Here is a 21881-nt window from a genome sequence, read left to right as displayed (position 1 = left end):
TTGATTTTTAGTGGCTAATATCAGTGAGTCAGATCCAACTGTGTGTAAAGGACAAGGTCCAGCCTCGCGAGCGCTGATCTTTGTCTCCTGCAGGTTCAGCTTTCCGCACATCTGTTTTGCTGCTTGAAGGGTTGGCTAGTAAACTTCCTCTTCCTGCACGGATATTCACGACCCCCTTAAGGAGGAAAAAATTACAGACCGCTGTCTGAATCCACCCCCGATGTCTCTGTCATCACTGGAGGAGCGGCTTCAACCACTATTCGACTCTCCAGCTGGGCAAAAACTCAGAAATGGTCAAATTGCGTCTCCCTGCCCCCAACTGAAACCACATGTACTACTACACCCATCCAAACTACGGACAAAGAAGCCTTCACTCCTAGAATCCACCCAACTGGATGCAGGCATATATAATGATGAAACAGGGTGTGTCTTACTCAAACAGCATACTGCCAACTATTTCATAAGTATGCTGTATGTGTATTGTGCACAAAAGTGATTGAAATATAAACTGCTCAATTACATTCATGCATTTGGCAGACACTTTTATCCAAAGCGACTAACAGTGCCCTTATTACAGAGACAATCCCCCTGGAGCAACATGGAGTAAAGGGCCTTGCTCAAGGACACACTGGTGGTGACCGCTGGGATCAAACCAGCAACCTTCAGTTCCATGGTTTAACCCACTGGACCACCATCTCACACCACTAATTGACCATCTCACAATTAGACACTAAACCTGAATAAGTTGGCAAAACTCAAAAAAATTGAGGTAATCAGTTACATTTAAGTTTAGAAGCAGTACTCATACATTTTAAAGCGCTTAATAGGGATACACAATATTATTGGTACGACATCGGAATTGGTTGATTTCTGCTTAAAATATAAAAATCGCCATCGGATGTTATAAAATGATGAAAAATCACTGACTTTATTAGTTATTTTCAGATCTTTTAATATACTCATTATAAAAAAGAACTTAATTAACATTTATTTATTTTTAACAAGTATCCTTTTAGTAAGGAGACCTCAGAAAATTTATACCAGAATGAAAAAATATAGTTTTTGCTCAAAATGGTGTTTTCAAAAAAAAAAAAAAAAAAAGTGCATCGGCCAAAATTTGTTGAAAAATATCGGCAAAAATCCAGTATCGTGCATACACTGAAAAAAATTATTCGTTGAATTTACCAAAAAAATTGTATCGTAAGTGGTCGCAATCAATTTATTTTATCTCAGTTTAAACAAAAACACATGCAATTCCCATAAAACCAATAATTTTTTTTAAATTAAAATCAAAAAACTAAATTTAAATTATTTAAACGAGCACAAATTAATTATAATTAATTTAATCGGGCCATAATAATTTTTTTCAGTGTAGTGCCTAACATGAAATATTTGAGTAAGCTAATTCATACATATAACTTAAAAGTATTATGTAATCTCAACTTAAATATTTTTAGTAGTGGAAACGGCTAGCTTTTAACTAGATAATTCAATAAATGCTACCTTGCTAATTGGTAACACAATGCTTTAATAGCATTAGCAATGAATGAGTACAGCAAAATAAAACATTTGACACTGTTCTCCTGTTCTCAACCTGTTCTCAAACTAAGCTCTTGCTCCACTCCATGATGGAAACCTCCCAAAAACCAAACATAACATTTTTTTTCCATAACTAACATAGCAAAACATTAAACTACTAAATATCCCACTTAACATTTAATCTTGCAAAAAAATTATAATTAGATAACACTTAATTTTAGCGTTTACTCTCCCTTTTGAATGTCATGGCAAAGCATGCTGGGAAATGGAAATCCCGGCCCAGTTTCAGTTCAATTGAAGTTTGTCTAAATTAAAATAAGTTCATAAAACTCAAAACAATGAAACAATTCAGATTACTTAAAATGCGTCAGTTTTGTGAACTCAAAAGAAAAAGAAAGTTTTAAATACTATACTCTAAAAAATGCTGGGTTAAAAATAACCCAAGTTGGAGTGAAAATGGACTAACCCAGCGGTTGGGTTAAATGTTAAACAACCCAATCGCTGGGTTAGTCCATTTTCAAACCAACTTGGGTTATTTTTAACCCAGCATTTTTTAGAGTGTATTCTAATTTGTTTAATTTGAGTTGGCTCTACTCAAACCAATGAATTATTTTTGAGCGTTAGGGTTTACAGTGATGGTATTTAAATTAAGTATAGACCGTGCACTCCATATGGTGAATGAACTGATCCCAAACAGGCACTTAGAAGTGATTATTTCTATTCTTGAACCTTTTGAAACCTCACGTCTGTCCTCTTCAGAGACAGAGCGAGCGGTCTCTTATATTCCTCTTATAGAGCAGTCGACACCCAGCAATTTTCAGCAATCATCATAATCATCTTATCACACACTCAAGAGTGTCAGATGCCCGTGACGGATGCAGGAATGGCATAATAATATGGTGACGGTGTACAGTCATAACTCCACCATGTGTGAATTCATCAATTTTGCATTGAAATGGAAATGACTGCTGCTAATGCATCTAGAAGATGACAACTTTGTTAGATCACATCTTGATAACTTCACCCACTCTTGGCCTGATTTGAACTGCTGCTCAATGGCGCTCTGCTGTATTCTGCATGGTGCATTCACCTTAAGTGACTTTGGAAACGCTTGCTTTAGATATTTTTGGGTCTAAGAAGACATTCCACAAAAGCGGTTCTTTGCCAAATATGGAGTTCAAGCAAGTTCAAAAGAGAACTGCTTATATGAACACATACTTAATGTGTGTTTGGGGTGGGCGGCAGGCTCTGTAGGAACACCTGCATGCAATTCTCATGCACGTCCAGACGTTTTCTCACCCAGGTCGGCTGTCCAGACAGAGCTGCTGTTGAGTAACAAAAGTGGAAAATGTAGGACACAAGGCATTCCAGAACGACTTTGTCAGTCCTGACACCCATGCTTTCTCTTGTTCTCTCCTTCTCCTTGTGTGCATATTTAGCTGTTTTCTTTTCTCTCTGTGTGTTTGTCTGTTTTTTGACTTGGCTAACCTCTGGATCTGAGTCAGTCTGTAATTGATCCCATACGCTGGCTTCTCTCCATTTTGATCCCCAACTCCACGGCTTTCCTTCCTAGTTTGCTCAGTTTGCCTGTTTAGCTCATTTCTCTAACATGTTTGCTGGAGGCTCTTTTCCTAAACCTTGTGAGCTGCCCCTAGACAGCATTTTTAGGCGTCACTCAAAGCCTTTGCATTTCACAGGCCCATTTTCTGTTGTCAATAGTGTGCGATGTATGAAGCACAGAAGTCACTTTCAAAGCAGCTTGCTGTTGGTGAATGTGGCAAAGACCAACTTGAGCCATTGTGAAATCTGCATGTGGAAATCATGCAGATTCCAGTGTTGATTCCTATTAAAATGACTGGATTTCGCTCTTGGGAATTCACAAACAACAGTAAAGAATCAACTATATAGTTGAACATGTAATGCACTCCATCAGATAGCATGTGTGAAGGCAGGCGTTCGACACAAGCTCTCTAGAATGTTTCTCCGGTGTCTAAGCTATTTTTCTCCAGACGTTATGACCAATAAAAACGCTTGTCAATGCTCGCATCTGTTGTTGTTGCAGTCTCTGGTATTTTGTTGTTTAGTGTCTTTAGTTTTGTTTTGTACTGTGAAACAACGGCCCAGGCCAGTGTTACCACCTTGTGGAACAACTGATTAGTGCAAAAGTAATGCACATATGCATCCTGCGCGTATAAAGAAAAAAATCGGACGGTGTGCGTATTATTCTGGTGATGAAATTTGCATCACATGCACTGTACGTGGACCTTCGCATTCGCGTAAAAACCGAAGTATGCTTTGGGCTTAAAGGCAGGGTATTTTTTTTTTGTTATGCTTGTTGAGTGTCTCTTCACATCCTGAAAGCATCTGTGGAAGGTGTAGGACCAAAAAATGCTCATCCAATCATTGCATTCGGTCCGACTGCCTGTCAGTGTATGTATTTCCATAACTGTGCACCTTGCTTGGGCAGACATCACATTTTTATGCTTATTAGATTCATACAAACACTTTGTGTGGGGCACTTATTGTGCAATTAACTGCACATTTCTATGAAGAGCATTACAAATAATCACTAATGTCTTCTTTTTCAGTTAGGGTTTAAAGGAAGTTGCATATTGAGACATCAGGCTAGGTTTTGCAAAGCAACTCTGCTTTTTTTTCTTTCTTGAAAAGATCCTTAGTTTTGTTTTGTCCCACTATGGACATGACCCCTCAATAGACATAATGTTGACAGGCCGTTCTGTTTATATTTAGTGTTAGCCAAACGGATCTATCTGCTAGGCGACCTTGAAAAGTACACTGTGCACTATGCACTTCAACATGTATGCATTTCAGCTACTACTAGATTCTGCCAAAAAAAAAAACTAATTGTAGGCATCTACTGTAATGCATTCTTGGACATATACTAATCTGTGCCGGAAACATTCAGAGACTTGCGCTGCATCCAAAAATCGAATAACCCCCAAAAAATGCAAAAACAAGTATGCGAAAAACAGCACAGCAAAAGAATATATGACGGAATACACAGTTTTTTGAAAAAAAACGTCGAAAGTACCCGAATGACCACCTACTAAAGACAAGATTCTGAAGTTTGCATTTGATGGACACTTTACTTTCCCATGAGGGGACGGGAGAGGATTTGTGAATGGCAGTGAAGCGACGCAACTGACCCGTTGGTCACATGACAATGACAACATGGCGGATGTAGTACGTTCAAATTTCATTCATACTAAACACATTCATTAGCCTGGGTAAACCCAGCCTGATCTGCCGGCGATTTGATTTCGCCCTGGAAACCTGTACATTCATTTCTATTGCTTCTGTTACACTTTTGCGGGAACCAATCACAGACTGGCTTATCCACCTGGCACGCTATTGGCGGGTTTAACGCGATGACGGATAGAGAAGCGATGGGTTGATGCCCGTTGATCACGCCTCTTGTTGTCTGATTGTTTGAAGGACTATCAAATTGCATACATAGTCATTTGAACTATGCCCGTTGTTCACGCCTCTTGTGTTCTGATTGGTTGAAGGACTATCCAATTGCGTACAGAGTCATTTCAACTATGCTCGTTGATCACGCTTCTTGTGGTCTGATTGGTTGAAGGACTATCCAATTGCATAGTCATTTGAATTATGCTCGTTGATCACGCCTCTTGTGGTCTAATTGGTTGGAGGACTATCCAATTGCATACAAAGTCATTTGAATTATGCTCGTTTATCACGCCTCTTGTGCAGTAGAAAATGCATATCCCCAGACCAATGTTCAATCTTAAATTGAGCTTGGTCTGGTGATAGCCAGGCAACACATTCATACTATATACAAGATGATACTTTTCTAACAGTCGCAAAGCAAGTTTCAAACCAAATGTACCGACTATAAAAGTATGCAATTTCACACGGTGTCGGTCTGTTGTGTGCTGTATTACTATCAGTCAGCAGCACCAAGCATCATATCCTGCTGTATAAGTTTGTGCTAGTCAAAGCAGCATTGTTTGATCTTATAATCTGCCTTTGTTGGCTGAACCCAAAGACCTGCATATTGCACCATGCGTGACTGTACTATGGATCCTGCTGGTCGTTCACATGAACAGATGCACATAAAGGAGGCAGCAGTTGTTTGAATATCTGCATCTCAGAGCTGCATTGACCCTCTTCATCCTGTGGATGAGCAGCCGGGACTCTGACTCATCTATGCAGATGGAGACGAGTCTGTTGTGATAGAATAGCTTCAAATTCAATTGCTATAACTTTGCACAGACACGATTGATTTGTAAGCAATTCTTGTCTTGTGGCTAGACTTTTGAAACCATTGTGAATTTGAACGCTTATCTGTGGTTCATTGTAAGTGCATTAAACATGTTTTTGTTTGTTTGTTGTGGTGATCTACAGCGAGTCAAAAATGCAGAATGTGTTGAATTCAGAACATTCCTTCAAACAGCCCCTGAGGAGAGAATATGAGAAGTTCTGGTGCTGTTAGAATATGGAGGAAATGGCACGAGTTAGCACAAGTGCTGCATTTTAAGCGATTTTAAGCGATAAAGTGAATGTCTGGAAGGGTTTCAGCCTGTCCAAACCTGTTTGAGGAGTTGGGGACCATGTTGAGGTGCGGTAAGATGGGCTGGAATGCACCGAAAAGAATGCCAAGGAACGAGCCGTCTGATTGGACGGGAGAAGGCGTGATCCCCTCTGATTGGTGGAGCGGGTTACCCTGTGGGCTCTTGTTCTCATGTTTAGTCTGTTTCTTCAGGCTATGGGGTCTAATGTTCAAAGAAACTTGCTGATGTTTTATGTTTTCTTGCAATTAAGGTCTATTTAACAAGCTGTGGTTTAATGAGCACTTCGTTTCAACTCAGATTCCTGTTCTTCCTGTGCAGCACTTCACCGAGCTTCTAGATGATCTGTCCCAAGAGGCTTTGCTGGGGCAGTTGTTAAGCGACCCGTTCCTGTCCGGGCGTGGAGATGCTATGGACACCGAGGAGGAACTGACCCCTGCATCTCCAGTGCCGCCACACATTCAAGCCGAACACAGTTACTCGCTGTGTGGAGACTCACGCCCGCAGTCGCCCCTTTCCCATCTGCCCGGGGAACCTGGCAGTGATGCAGGTAATCTTTGGCCAAAATGAGAAACTAGTTTAATTTAGTCTTAAAGGGCCCATATTATGCTCATTTACAAGTTCATAATTTTATTTTTGGCATCTGTTGGAATACATATACACGATTTTAAAGTTCAAAAAACGCATTATGTTTCTCATACTGTACTTTTCTGCAGCACCTCTTTTCACCCTCTGCCTGAAATGCTCTGTTTTAGTTCATGTCTCTTTAAAGCCCAACTTTCTGATTGGTCAGCTGGCCCAGTCTGTTGTGATTGGTCAACTACTTGGAGCGTGTGTCGGAAATGTAACACCCCTTATCATAATCGGCTCATGAGCAGCTGTAAACAATATTATATATATGGTAAATCGCATCGGTATTGGAAGTTTATACAACGAATAAAAGTCCTTCGCAGCGGGAAAAAAAAACAGCGAAATCAACGAAATCGCTTGCTGTTCAATGAGGGAGGGCCAATTATTAAAACTAAAATTCATATTTCATATCCGTTTATTAAATTTTTGGGTAAGTACACTTTTATTTAGTGTCTTTGTTACACGGTACATGTAGTTTCTTTAGTTATTAATAAAAAAAAAGCATAATTACATGCAACTAACCCGAAACCAAACCTAATCCTAACCCTATAGGGCCCCACTTTATATTAGGTGGCCTTAAGTACTATGTACTTACATAAAAAAAATAAGTACAATGTACTTACTGTGTTCACATTGTAATGCAAAACACCTTGGCTGATATTGAGGTGGGATACGGGTAGGGTTAGGGACAGGTGTGGTGGGATGGGTAAGTTTAAGGGTAGGGTTAGGTGTAAGGGAAGTCCCAACTGTGTAATTACAAATGTAACTACAGAAATTAATTACAGACGTAATTACATGCAGGTCTGTAAGTACAATGTAAAAACATGTATGTACACAATAAGTGCATTGTATCAAATGATTAATTAAAATGTTAGTACATAGTAGTTAAGGCCACCTAATATAAAGTGGGTCCAAATAAGGTGTAACCAAAAAACTAAAACCAGTTGTGCAAATGTGTAACATGATGAAGTCTCCGAAATAATGCTACAAACTACAAACGAGGCATTTCAAGTGTTTTCTGTTGGAGAGATGGCGTGGACTTTGTGCTTTGTAACTTTGCAGATCGATCACATGCACAAACAGCTTATACTACTCAGGTCAAATCAAATAACAGTGCAATAGGTGCCCTTTAAAGCTGCACTATGTAGCTTTCTTCTGCTCAATTTGAGTGAGTATATAATGAATCCGTTTTTCAAACCGGGTTTTGGTCTTATCCTGAATCATTATGGTACACTTATAATAAGGGTTTATATTCAGACTATTTTAGTCTGGTACAGGTCGGCACCGCTGCGGAGTAATCCAGTACCTGCGTGACTCGACATAGACATAAACAGAGAGAAGTAGCTCCGACTACAATGTTCTTCCGCAAGATGCGTGCAGTTTTGTTCATTAACCGCTAGAGCGCCAAAAGTTGCATAGTGATGCTTTAAAGGGATAGTTCTGTCATCATTTACTCACCCTCATGATGTTCCAAACCTGTATGAGTTTCTTTGTTCTGCTGAACACAAAAGAAGATATTTAGAAGAATGTTTGTAACCAAGCAGAGAGAGCAACCATTGACTACCATAGTATTTTTTTCCCCTACTATGGTAGTCAATGGTTGCTCTATCTGCTTGGTTACAAACATTCTTCAAAATATCTTCTTTTGTGTTCAGTAGAACAAATAAACTCATACAGGGTTGGAACAACTTCAGGGTGAGTAAATGATGACGCAATTTTCATTTTTGGCTGAACTATCCCTTTAAATGCAAATCATTTCAAATGTATTGCATCTGTAATTGAACTCCTGTTTTATTAGGTGATTCAGACAATGACGAGTGGCCCATGGAGCAGGAAGATAAAGGGCTGAAGATGGAACCTCTCCTGTGTGACCCGCCCGTCCTGCTGCCCACCCTGACCCTGGCTCTGACCCCCGAGGGCCCCGCCACTGAGCCTGTGACTAAGACCAGTGACCCCACCATCTCTCGGACCCTCCCTCAGGCCGCACAGGTCAAGCCCATCAATGTGAGCATGATAACACCCGTATATCAGTGCTTGAATGAGTGGGATTGATTGAAGTGCTGATTGACGTGCGTTGTTGCAGGTGAAGAAGGACAGTGAGAGTTTCAGTCCTCAGATTAAGCTGGAGCCACACGAGGTGGATCAGTTCTTAAACCTCTCACCCAAAGGTAAAACACCGTTTCAGCCATTTTGTGCTGTTGCACAGAAAATAAAGATCACTGTTAATAGTATCAAGTCCATTTAAGCACAAGAAATAATGTACCCTGTAAAATACAAAAGTTTGAAAACTGACAATTACATATTGGCTCAATAAATGACTTCCAAATAATTACCCCCATGCAAAAATATGCATTGTACTAATCATAGCTTGAGGTCTGAACTTAAAATGTAATATTTATATTCAATTAAATTGTCAAAGTTTTGGGCGTAACGCATTACAAGTAACTTGAGTTACGTAATCAGATTACTTTTTCAAGTAACTAGTAAAATAACAGATTACTTTTCACATTTACAACAAAATATCTGAGTTACTTTTTTACATTTATTTGACTGACAGCTCTCTTGTCCCCATGTTGAGAGTAAGTGCAGAGGCGTTGTGTGTAAACATGATGGCTATTGTAGTTCTTGACTAAATGTGAGAATTTATTCATCTCACTTGCACAATAAAGATTCAGTACTCCTCAAAATGAATCAAATCAGTCAAATGCAAAAATCAGAGTAGCCTACTATGCAAACCTCCAATAATGAAATGTTAAATAAAACAAATATTTGTATGCATTTAATCTATCTTTATTGACCAATGCCATGAGCAAAAATTACTAGATTTTTTTGTTTTTATTGGTAAAACTTTTTTTCTTCTGCGTCCTATTTTTCCATTATGGAAGCACAGCAGAGCTGTGTCCTCTACTGTTAATGCATGAATTTGCATTTTTACCTCATCCTGAGGCTTATTATTTCAATTTTGGTATGAAGAGGTCTTTACATTTGCACAAAAATATAACTTTTTTTGTTGTAAAGAAAACAAACAAAACAAGCCCAGCCCAGGTGAGAAAAAGTAACGCAAAGGAAACGCAAAAGTAATGTAACTCATTACTTTTCTTAAAAAGTAACTAAGTAACTCAATTAGTTACTTTTTAAGGGAGTAACGCAATATTGTAATGCATTACTTTACTTACTTACAGTAACTTTTCCCAACACTGATCACCAATACATATTTAATTGTGCTCAGTCAAGTCGAAGTGAAGTCCTACATCCAAAAAACTGCATACGCATGTGCAAAATGCGCCTGAGGAAAACTGTTAATTTGCAGAATTCGGTAACACTTTATTTTACAGTGTCCTTGTTACATGTACTTAACATAGTAATAACAGTGACTTAGGCATAACTAACCCTCAACCAAACCCTAATCCTTCCCTAACCCTATAGTAAGTACATGTACTTACTAAATATTACTCAGTGCTTAAATATGTAATTGCACTGTAACAATGGCACCTTAAAATAAAGTGTAACCGAGAATTCAAATACGGATGCACGGGAGGAGCCGAGCCGAGCCGGAGCCGAACGGGAGGAGCCGAACCAGCCGGTGCTGAAGACCGAAGCAAACATTCCCAAGAGGATACAAATATTCATCGTCACAAGTTTCAAGACGTTATGGTGAGTATTGAACACTGAAATGATTCTCGGTATGAAGTTTAAAAGGCATTTTGTACAATCGCGAGTACCTCGTAATTATTATCTCATGCTACTGCTGTGTTCAAATACTGTTTAATGGACTTGTGAGTTGTCATTTGTGTGATATGTGCGCCATCCGAACACAGTGCCGTTAGATTGCAGTTGCCATCAACCTCTTTTGAGGCAATAAGCCTTTATACATCAAACACGTCAAGCTTGTGATTTCCTTATTCATCCATTCATTTTTTTACGCTTGTCTGGGAAATCTGGGAATATTTACATACCATGAAATAAACGATAAAGCAAAATCTACATCGACTGACAAGAGTCTCATCCTCATTCTATAAGTAACTTCTGTTCTGTCACTTGCCAGATGTGATGCAGGGGAACTTTGTCATTAATGTTAGTTTTTATTTTTATTCGCAGGTGTTTAACATCTGCAGTGCCGCTTTGGAAAGTTTTCTTCACCACATCAAGACATCCTGTTATGCAGAAGACTTCTATAATGTATTCATTGTTTTCCCTTATTTAAAATAAGATATTTTCACCAAATATCATGTGTTGGAATTGACTTGTTAATAAAGTGATGTAATAAACTGTCAACCCTGTCTGTGTTCTGTGTTTTACTTTTGTGTTTATGCTTTTCCATAAATTTTTTCTTTTGGGACATTGAGCCCATGTTAACAGATTATCGCCACAATTGATAAAATTCAATTCATAGATATTTAATTAGGCTAATTTTTTTTTTTTTGGTTGTTGATGTGACCAGTCACTAAAAAAGTCATTGGAGACACTAAGCTCGAGAGGTCTGATTTATTTTTATTTTTAAAGTGTACAGTCACATGGTCATTATCATAAACAAAGTGATATTTTTCAATAATGACCAGCTGACTTTACATTATCACACATTATCACACTTCCAAAAAGGTTTTTGATTTCCGTTTTAAATTAATTTTAATAATTTAAATAATTGATTTATTTGATAAGAAAAATGTATTACACATACTTACCAAAACAATAAACATGAAATATTGATTTTAGTTTCAAATAATTTAATTGTACTAATTTAAAATCATTTAAGTTAAATCATTTAATAATTTAAATAATGTATTTATTAATAATTTAGTTATGAAGAAATACATTACATATATGCTTGACAAAAATAATTAAGTGATTTTAATTTTAAATGATTTAAATGTATTTCATAATTTTAAATGATTCAATTTTACTTTTATTTATTTGAGAATAACAAGACATTGCATGTGTACTTACAGATTTTTTTTAATATAATTACATTTTAATAATTTAATATTTTTATTTAAATGATAATTTAATCATTTAATAATTTAAATAGTTTATCTTATCATTTGAGTAGAAAAATACTTATTAAACATGTACTTTCCAATAAACATTGGACATGAAATAATTTATTTTATGATTATATTATTTGAGAAGAAAGTGATACAAGAGACACAAATGTAGCACAGCTATACAGAAAATTTGGATATTACAAATATTTGCCCTCAGAATGCTATGATTGACCAATGAGAATCGATCTGTGATGCTTTTCGCCAGGCCTGGAGTCTCTGCACATGCCACCCACTCCTCCCAGCTCTCATGGCAGCGATTCGGAGGGAAGTCAGAGTCCTGTGCACCCCTGCGCCCCCGCCAGCCCCACACAGACACCCGCTGTCCTCAAGGTGGCGCCAAGAGCCCCTTCTTCCCTCTCCAACTCTCCTCTGCTGACGGCACCCCATGTGAGTACCAAGAAATCTGGCTAATTCACCATATGTGTTCGAATTTCTGAAAGAAGATGGTCAAGTGACCTCCTCTTGTGTCTTCTGACAGAAACTGCAGGGCTCAGGTCCTCTCCTGCTCACTGAGGAGGAGAAACGCACGCTCATTGCTGAAGGATACCCGGTGCCCAACAAGCTGCCGCTGTCCAAGGCCGAGGAGAAAGCGTTGAAGAAGATTCGCAGAAAGATCAAGAACAAGGTTGGTGTCAAACTTGTGTAAATATGTAAATACGAGTACTGAGTTTAATGTCCGATACACTAATACTCGTGAATTTCCCCGTCAGATTTCAGCACAAGAGAGCCGCAGGAAAAAGAAAGAGTACATGGATGCTTTAGAAAAGAAGTAAGTCCGATAAATATAATGGTTTGATCATCGTCACATAATTGTGGCATTTATGAAGTACAAATTATCACTTTCCGCCCTCATCCTGTTTAAATATCGAGCTGATCAAGCGTAAAAGGCTTTGATGTCGCTCAGTGACGTGAAATGAAAAAAATACATAATGAATATACTATTGTAAATTATTCATCTGTGCACATTATTCCTATGTTTATGTTTAACTTTATTGTCTGACAGAAATTCATCTTTGATGCTGGCAACACTATATATCCACAATATCACATAAGAAAGCACATAAATCATATTTGTCCCCATAAAAACATACATAACAAGACAAGTAAATACCATACAATATATATGTACTGTATATGCATAAATACAGTACGCGTGCATTCTCACATATGCATATAAGCATATATAAATATACCTCAATATACCTCCTATTTCTATTAATGAAAGTATAAAGTATATCTCGCTCCACTTCTGAAACCAACAAAAATAAAAAAAGTAAAATGGGTTGCAAATCTAGTTTCATGTTACAGGGATTAACAAGTGAAATATTTTTAGTAGCTGCATGAAATGAAAAAGACTTAATATATAGATATAAAAAGATGGTGCACTCATATTACCATGAATGGGAGAAAGTGCAACATGATGCAACATGGCGGAATAAGTCCCGCCTTCTAAATAAAACAGCCAATCGCTGATTGGTAAAGTCATCGCATCACTGCATCTGCCATTGGAACGTTTTGCTATAGAAACAGTCAGTGTTGTGAGACACGTGCACATGTGCATAGGCTGGTCTAGCCTAAAAAGTATGCTTTTTAACGCTATTTTAGCAGTTTATGTCAGATTTTGTTGCTGATATAAAATATGTTATTTAATTGTGAGTTCAGCAAGTGGTTTTTGAGATTTCAGGATTCTGGACTTGGTCTTGGATGCTTGAAATAGCTTCCAGTAGATGTTGCAAAAATGGCTTTCGGCTTTCCTTGAAAGGGACTTTGATGAAACTCATGTGACATTGCAATACCCTCTTCGTCCACAGGGTGGAGACATGCTCCAGCGAGAACAACGAGTTGCGCAGGAAAGTTGAAACACTCGAGTGCACCAACAAGTAAGACCCTCGAACCTTTCCATTTATACACACTACAAGGTGATAATGAAATGATTCCCTAGTACTTTATTCTCGCACATTGTTTCATTTGCTGGTGGACTTTTCAGTGATTAATTATACATCTTATGCAAACTGATTTGTATTGATTATGTAAATGTGCGTCTCTCAGGTCTCTGCTGCAGCAGCTGCACTCGCTGCAGGCGGTGGTGGCAGGAAAGGTCCCGCGGTCCTGCCGGGTGACGGGCACCCAGACCTCCACGTGCCTCATGGTGAGAGCTTCCTGCCCCTCCTCTGTCACCGCCCTGCTGGACGCTCAGATCCTCTGCTCAGTGGACTGATGCACCTTATTATAGATGTGTGTGGGTGTGTGTGCGAACACAAACAGAAACATTGCTATGTTTAAATGAAGTGTTGGTTTTTGTTCTTGTGCAGGTGGTGGTTCTGTGTTTCTCTGTGTTCTTGGGGAGTTTCTACCAAGGCCTGAGCCCCTGCTCCTCCATCACCAAAACAGGCCTGACCAGAGAGATCTCCATACAGGAGTCATACACTGCTACAGGTGCGCATGCTAGGATTGTGCCAATATTTTAAATAAATTAACAAACTACATTAACTTATTTAATATAAATAAAATAAAAATGTGCCTTTTGCCTGAACATTTCAACTTTTTTGATGTATAATGATATGCAAAACGTTTACGCATACACAGTTGAGGCTGTTCATTTGTTGCCTACAGTCATTTAATTTGAATAATAATTTAAATAATTTAATTCAAACAAAATTGTATTAATTTGAGACTTATTACACAAATGAACATGATATATGTATAATATAATATATATTATATATAATTATTAGGGCTGTCAAAAGATTAATCGCGATTAATCGCATCCAAAATAAAAGTTTGTGTTTACATAATATATGTGTGTGTACTCTGTTAATTATTATTTATATATAAATACACACACATTCATGTATATATTTAAGAAATATTTGCATGTATATACTGTATATACATTTATATAATCTATAATATATATAAATATAAATGTTTTATATATAAAAATAATATTTTTACTTAAATATATACATGCTTGTGTGTGTATTTATATATAAATAATAATTAACAGAGTACACACACATATATTATGTAAACACAAACTTTTATTTTGGATGCGATTAATCGCAATTAATCTTTTGACAGCCCTAATAATTATTAATATTTTATATATAAATCTAATTAATCGTGATAATAAAAGTTTCCAAAATAAATCCAAAATAAAAGTTTGTGTTTACATAATATATGTGTGTGTGTACTGTGTATAATTATTATGTATATACAGTATAAATGCACACACATGCATGTATATATTTAGGAAAATGTATCATATTTATATATGATACATTATTTAATTATATATATATATCATGCAAATATTTCTTAAATATATACATGCATGTGTGTGTATTGAAATATACATAATAATTATACACAGTACACACACTGAGGCCCCGTCCGCACGGAGAAACGTTTAGCTGCATACGTTAAAATTTGGTTCCATATCAGCGTGTCGTCCACACGGATCCGGCGTTTTGGGAGCATGAAACCGATATTTTTTTGAAACCGGGTCCCAGAGTGGATAAATCTGAAAACGACACCCTTGCGTTCTCGTCTGTACAGCCAATCCGTGTATTTTGTGAAACGGCGATGTCATCACACCACGTCCCGCGCGTGGGATACAACTACGGGCACTGGGCATGCGCACATCAATATTGTGTCATTTAAATCACTGTATTTGCATTTTTGTAAGGGTGGGAATTAGGGTGTAGGCGTTAATAAAACACATCTGGTAAGTAGTGTATTTACTACCATTGCTGTACCCCTAGCCACAACTCTTCTCAGTTTTTAGTGTATTTCTGTGGCAGAATTACAGCGCCAAATACTGGCCCCGTTGTGTATACTACATCGTTTTGAGTCGTTTTCATTGCTCTCGTGTGTACGCAGATATTCCGGATCGGATAGGGAAAGCTCTGGTTTTATTATATTAAATTGTTATTTATTATCAATAAAAATCAATAATCATCTGAACATTTCAAGTTTTTTAAAATGTACAATGATATACAAATCTTATCAACATATCAGTTGTCTAAAGCTGTTAATTTGTTGACTAAAGTTTCGTTCGCTTCATTCCTGAGGTACTACAGCTGATATTATACCGAAGCCAACAGTTTCAAATCGATCCAGCCCTAATACGCACGCGCCGCTTGTGTCCATTGCAATCCCTCCTGTAATTTGCTCATTATTCTCTGTCTCTGCTGACTAATGAATGGAGGAATGACTGTATTCGGATCCATATTAAGAGGCTATAGTCGGCTGCGCCCCACTCTTGAGCTTCTGAGAGTCATTATCAGTGGTTGAGTGGGGCAGTAATTATCATGCCTTTAAAAGCAGAGCGATCGGTTCATCATCGCTGATCTCTGATCTCTCTCCATCAAGTTTCTCCCACGCATGTTATTCAGTTAATGCACCGCTCGAACAAAACGCCACTGTCTAAAGACCAGCACTAATAAAAGAGATGTCCTCTTTTGATTTCAAGCCTTGATATTAATATCCATCTCAGGTGATCCGATCACAAATGCTCAGCTTGAGACACTTTAGCATTCGCGTCTGGTATTAAAGTCCCCATGAAATCAAAAATATTGTGCTCCAAAACAATGACAAAATTCGCATTTAGAAGATGTAAGCATTCAAAACCTACAGTCTCTCACTTCCGCCATTATGGATGAATGATTTTGATCACGCTGCACTCTCAGATTTTCTGTCCAATCAAATGCTCTCTAGAATCTGAAGCTCCGCCCCCTACATTATAAACAGACTAAGAACAACGAGTTGCAGAAGTTGCGGCTAAAATCGGTCACTTGTTCACATATTTACTATTTTCTGACACTATATAGGGGATAGGGAACAGACAGTGTAATCATAGCGGATCATATGCGCGAGTCGGCGCGGACCACAAAACGTATCGGACCAGTGCATGGCCTTTGTGAAATGCACCTCCATTTGTGAAACATGAGAATGTTTGTTCATTTCCACAGTGAAATCCCGGAACCTGCTGAGCATTCAGGAGCACGGCGGTCTGGACGACCCCCATCTTATCGGATTGGGCGGGGAATATCCTGAATGGGACCAACAGGCTGATGTCATGGCGGCTTGGCGCTTAGAACAGCAGCACAAACAGGAACAGGCGGAGCTGAGTGAAGCGGAGCCCCTCCCACTTTTACTCAACACTAATGAAACACACTCGCAAAAGGCGATTCTTATAGACCTGCATTCTCACAGGTAATGCACTTCCCTTTATGGCCGCTTGATTTGATGAGCTATGAAGTCCCTGTAAAGCAAGATATTTCGCTCGGCGGCCATCTTTGATACGCCTCTCAGGTCGTATCTATTTAAATGGGGAAATATTGAATTCTCCAATGAATGGCAATTGGCTCTTTTATTTAGAAGGCGGGACTTATTTCGCCATATTGCACGTTGCACTTTCTCCCATTCTAGTGCTGCGTTCCACTCCAGTTTTATATACGCACTTGTGAACTTCCCTAAGCACTTCCCCTTGGGGGAATCCCCGCCACCATTTTGAAGTGCATTTCACTTCGTGAAGTGGACAAGGGAAGTTTATATGGCCAGACCCTTGCTCCCTCGATTTTGACCGAGGGAGCAAGGGCGAGTCTACTTCATATGTACACTTCAGGCAGCTTTATATACCACAATGCAACACGATTGTGACGTCACCGCATATTGCGTTTAATTTACCCCACCACAAACAACTCTATGATATTTTTATTATTTAAAAAAATGTTTCAAACAACCCAAATATACCTGTATACATATATAATGCTGCATTAAACAATTTCGTCAAGGAAAAAAAAAGAATAATAAATCAACTCCATTGTGGATTCGAAGTGATCAAGGGCTTCAGTTCAGCCCATTGCAAATGTTCCTCCAGTAGTGGGTACTCATGCAACGTAAGCAATGACGCACATCCGAGTGAACGAGACGGAGGGAAGTTAACGAGTGAAGGGCATAATAAAAATGAACTGGAACGCAGCAATAGTAGGCTAATATAGACTTGGTCTGCGTCGTGTCATAGCTGGGGGCGTGGCGTGGGTGTGGAGTCGACGTGGGGGAAAACAGTCCATTCTCCCTCAATGTAAACGAATGGGGTTAACCCCAAGCAGCAACCTCCCGCAGTTTCTCTTGAAGCCAATACGGAAGTGACATAAACTGCAATTTATAGACTGGCCACTAGGGGCTCCAGAAGGGAGCAGAACCTCATTTAGCCCCATGTGAAAATGCCCAACTTTACAAGAGAATAAAACATGTTTACAGTCTGGTACAAATTGTGGTTTTGGTCTATACGGCTTATTTTGCCCTTCATGACAACTGTGAGGGGGGTGAATTTTTTTATAACTCATTCGTTTACATTATATAAAGCATTAGAGTTCTGCATAATTAGTGGCGTGGCCACTTCGGGTGACAGGTGGATACCCATTTATCTGCTGTCTGTCTGTCATCGCATCACTTCAGCTCTGCCCACGTCCCGCCTTTTTGCCCATTTTCTGTTATCCGGGGGTGCTTGACGCTATTTCACGCTTCAAAACTGCTCATCAGAATCCTATGGGTGACGTCACGGACACTATGTTAACATTTTTTTTACAGTCTATGGGTTAACCCAGTACAGCCGGTGTAGAATCACTTTTGCCGCTCGACAGAGCAAGATATATATAAAAACTGAGCCGCATTGGGTCCGATTGTCCGTACTGTATCTGACTGATAAACGACCCAACGGAATCAATGGCCAGAGGTGTAATTTTCTCATCAAAATACATGCTGCTCCGCCAACCCCCATATAGGTATGACATGCCTACTTTATTAATCACCCAGTCTTTCCATGAAGACGTTAATTCAGTGTTTCTGACTTTAATGGATTAAAAGTATGTATTACATACATTTAACGTTTTAAAATGATCATAAAACATGTCTTGTGCTATGAAATTGACATGTCAGTGTCACAATATTATCAGAATTAAGACTGAGTGATTTATAAAGTCGCCTAGCTATTATGTCGTGTAATATTTGTGGGAGCAGCTGCATTTTGACGAGAAAATGTACAAGTGTTGAAGCACAAGCATGAGCCCAGCCCTTCCCATCATGAAATAAAGAATATTTTTCAATGTTTTGTACATTAATAACCTCACGCATTATGTGGCATCGTGAAAAACTGCTTTAAAGGGTTAGTTCACCCAAAAATGAAAATTCTGTCATTAATTACTTACCCTCATGTCGTTCGACACCCGTAAGACCTCCGTTCATCTTCGGAACAGAAATGAAGATATTTTAGTTGAAATCCGATGGCTCAGAAAGGCCTCCATTGGCACAATGGCACTTTACACTCTCAAGACCCATAAAAGGTACTAAAGACGTCGTTACAAAGTCCATCTCACTACAGTGGTTCTACAATAACTTTATGAATCGGCGAGAATAGTTTTTGTGCACAAAAAAACCCTAAATAACGATATACATAGTGATGACGATTTCAAAACACGGCCTCATGAAGCTTCGAAGCGTTGTGAATCAGTGAGTCGAATCATGATTCGGATCGGGTGTCAAACCGCCAAACTGCTGAAATTTGGCGATTCAAACCGCTGATTCGACTCACTGATTCATAACGCTTCGAAGCTTCATGATTCCGTGTTTTGAAATCGGCATCACTATATAAGTCGTTATTTAGGGGTTTTTTGCGCACAAAAATTATTCTCGCCAATTCATAAAGTTATTGTAGAACCACTGTAGTGAGATGGACTTTGTAACGACGTCTTTAGTACCTTTTATGGGTCTTGAGAGTGAACCGTGCATTGAGCCAATGGAGGCCTTTCAGAGCCATCAGATTTACACTAAAATATCTTCATTTCTGTTCCGAAGATGAACGGAGGTCTTACGGCTGTCGAACGACATGAGGGTAAGTAATTAATGACAGAATTTTCATTTTTGGGTGAACTAACCCTATTACGAGTCCCGTGACAACAAGTATGACTTTATTGGCGTTTTATTCAACAAACATTTGCCATTGCAATTAATGAAATCTCTTTTTTTTTTTCATCTTTACAATAATACCAGCATCATGTAGTGCAAATGTTTCATTGTAATGGATGTATTGCAGGCTTTCGGAATTGACGAACGGCTCCGTCTGTTTATTTGTCAGTATAAAACTTCAGATCAGGGTTTTTTAACTTACTAGAGGTGCAGAACGCCACATGGCAACTTATTTAAAAAATAAACCATAATCATTACAAAGAATAAAGATAAAGCGTCTAACAAGGTCTACGTGCATTCATTCTAATGGCTTGTTTCCCCCACGGCATATGGTGGATATGACGTTTTGTGGGCGCTCCCAGTAATGCCGAGGGCAGAGATCTTTGTACATCTTTGGTGCGGATGTAAAGCATCTGTTTTGTTTCTGCAGGTCCGATAAGTGGTCAAACGAGACCGCTAAAGTCATACAGTTGGAGAGGACCGTCAACGAGACGTCGTGAGATCCGGCTGGTCCTCCTCTCCCCTGCAGTGACGGGGCGATAGGCTCTGTATTTATATAGATATACTTTAAGTATTGTTTTACTTAGATGTCCTTTTTTTTTTTTTAAATAACTACGAAAAAACCCAAAAATGTATTTTTATTCCATTCCAGCAGTATATCAAATTTTGATACTTCAAGTACACTGTTTCGCATTATATTTTTGAATATGCTTTGAATTTTGGTTGTGATATTTTTTACCTTTTTTGCCTACTTGCCCCATGCTACTGAAAATTGTGTAGTAATAATATATTGAATTTGCGTCTTTTTGCATATTCACACGACGATGCATCATGTAGCATGGCAATCAAAGATTTACAAAACCACGTTCTCTTCAGGCATCCAAAGATTCATAAATAATAATTGAATTCCATTGAATTAAAATAATAGGCGGTGTTTACAGTATGAAGATGGCAAATTTCCAAAGCATTTAAAGAAGAAAAAAACGCTCTGTCTGAATATGTAAATATTTGCAGTATCCTCTATTGTAATATGGAGGAAGTATGTTGGGAGAGATATGAATTAATGTGATTGATATCAGTGGAAATGTTTGTCATCGAGGGCAATAAAAGAGGGACAATATGGACATGACGTGAAAAGGACGGACGCTCTCTCGTATGACGTTGCCCTCTTTTATTTGGTTTAAGGTCTTTAAAGGACAGATGGCTCTTTTTGTCTCTGGCTGGCCACCATCCAAATCCCATCTGCGCTCTTCTGGGAGTAAAGGATGCTCGTCTGCAATTCTAGCGTTCTCATGCCCAGATATGAACGGTTGTGACAACCTGAGTCCTGAGCGATCTGCATCCGGGCATGTGGTGGACTCCCTTGCACTGTGTCCCCTGTTGAATCGATCTCTTATTTATTGTTTTTTTTTTAGCATGCCTGTGATCCTTTTATCCTGGAAACAAGAGCATTTTGAAGGAGATTGTTTGGTCCTGATGTGATGCATTCAGATGCTTGGTGCGTTTCCCCTGTATTTGGTGTAATGAGTGTTATATGACTGCAGTCTTAATTATGTTACACTTTCTTTGCATCACAATACAATTTCAGGCTCTTAAAATGATCTTTCTGAAATCACTGCCTTGTTTCTGTCCTGTTTTTTGCAAAGCAAATAAATATTTTCCTTAGTAAACGCATTATAAATCACGTGTCTGAGCCGTCATTTTGCTGCTTTTATCCATGTCTAAATTAAAATATTAAATTAGCCAGATTTATTGGTGTCTTGCTAGGACATTGAGTGGAATAAAGTATCTCTAGAGAGATGATTTTATGTCATCATATGACTACTCTGATGCTTGACTATTAATTATTTTTTATTAAGACTGGATCTGCTCTACAATTTTCCTGTCCTTGAGGGTTTAATGCAAAAGAAAGGTGTTTTCTCCACATCAGAGAGTTCAGATGATCCTCTTCATACCTTAAATCACATTAGCCAAATTGTATTAGAAGAAAAATGCATGCACTCTCGTGACTTCTTATTTCATATCTTGCCGTGAAACTCATGTTGCTCCATTTACAGAGCGCTGAAGGTCTGTAGTGTCTGGTTTGGAGTCTTTTTAGAATCAAAAATTGTGTTAACCTTTACATAAATCATGTGCTGTCCTGTGT

The 21881-nt window shown here is 38.5% G+C and overlaps 1 protein-coding gene across 1 annotated transcript in view; it reads left to right on the top strand.

Annotated features, from left to right (window-relative positions):
- The window catches only part of creb3l2 (cAMP responsive element binding protein 3-like 2), a 34194-nt gene extending 12781 nt beyond the window's left edge, over window positions 1-21413 (top strand). Inside the window, exons 2-12 of the mRNA XM_079817450.1 lie at window positions 6414-6642; window positions 8521-8726; window positions 8806-8890; window positions 11970-12151; window positions 12243-12389; window positions 12475-12533; window positions 13576-13644; window positions 13814-13913; window positions 14077-14200; window positions 16738-16981; window positions 20166-21413. Of these exons, the coding sequence (XP_079673576.1) occupies window positions 6414-6642; window positions 8521-8726; window positions 8806-8890; window positions 11970-12151; window positions 12243-12389; window positions 12475-12533; window positions 13576-13644; window positions 13814-13913; window positions 14077-14200; window positions 16738-16981; window positions 20166-20235 (1515 nt within the window). The 3' untranslated portion in view covers window positions 20236-21413. The remainder of the gene's footprint in view (window positions 1-6413; window positions 6643-8520; window positions 8727-8805; window positions 8891-11969; window positions 12152-12242; window positions 12390-12474; window positions 12534-13575; window positions 13645-13813; window positions 13914-14076; window positions 14201-16737; window positions 16982-20165) is intronic.
- The last annotated feature ends 468 nt before the right edge of the window (window positions 21414-21881 follow it).

The sequence above is a fragment of the Gobio gobio genome (assembly GCF_949357685.1).
Source record: "Gobio gobio genome assembly, chromosome: 5".
Lineage (NCBI taxonomy): Eukaryota > Metazoa > Chordata > Actinopteri > Cypriniformes > Gobionidae > Gobio > Gobio gobio.
The sequence above is the reverse complement of the archived record's forward strand: the minus strand, read 5'-3'. Positions and strand labels throughout refer to the sequence as shown.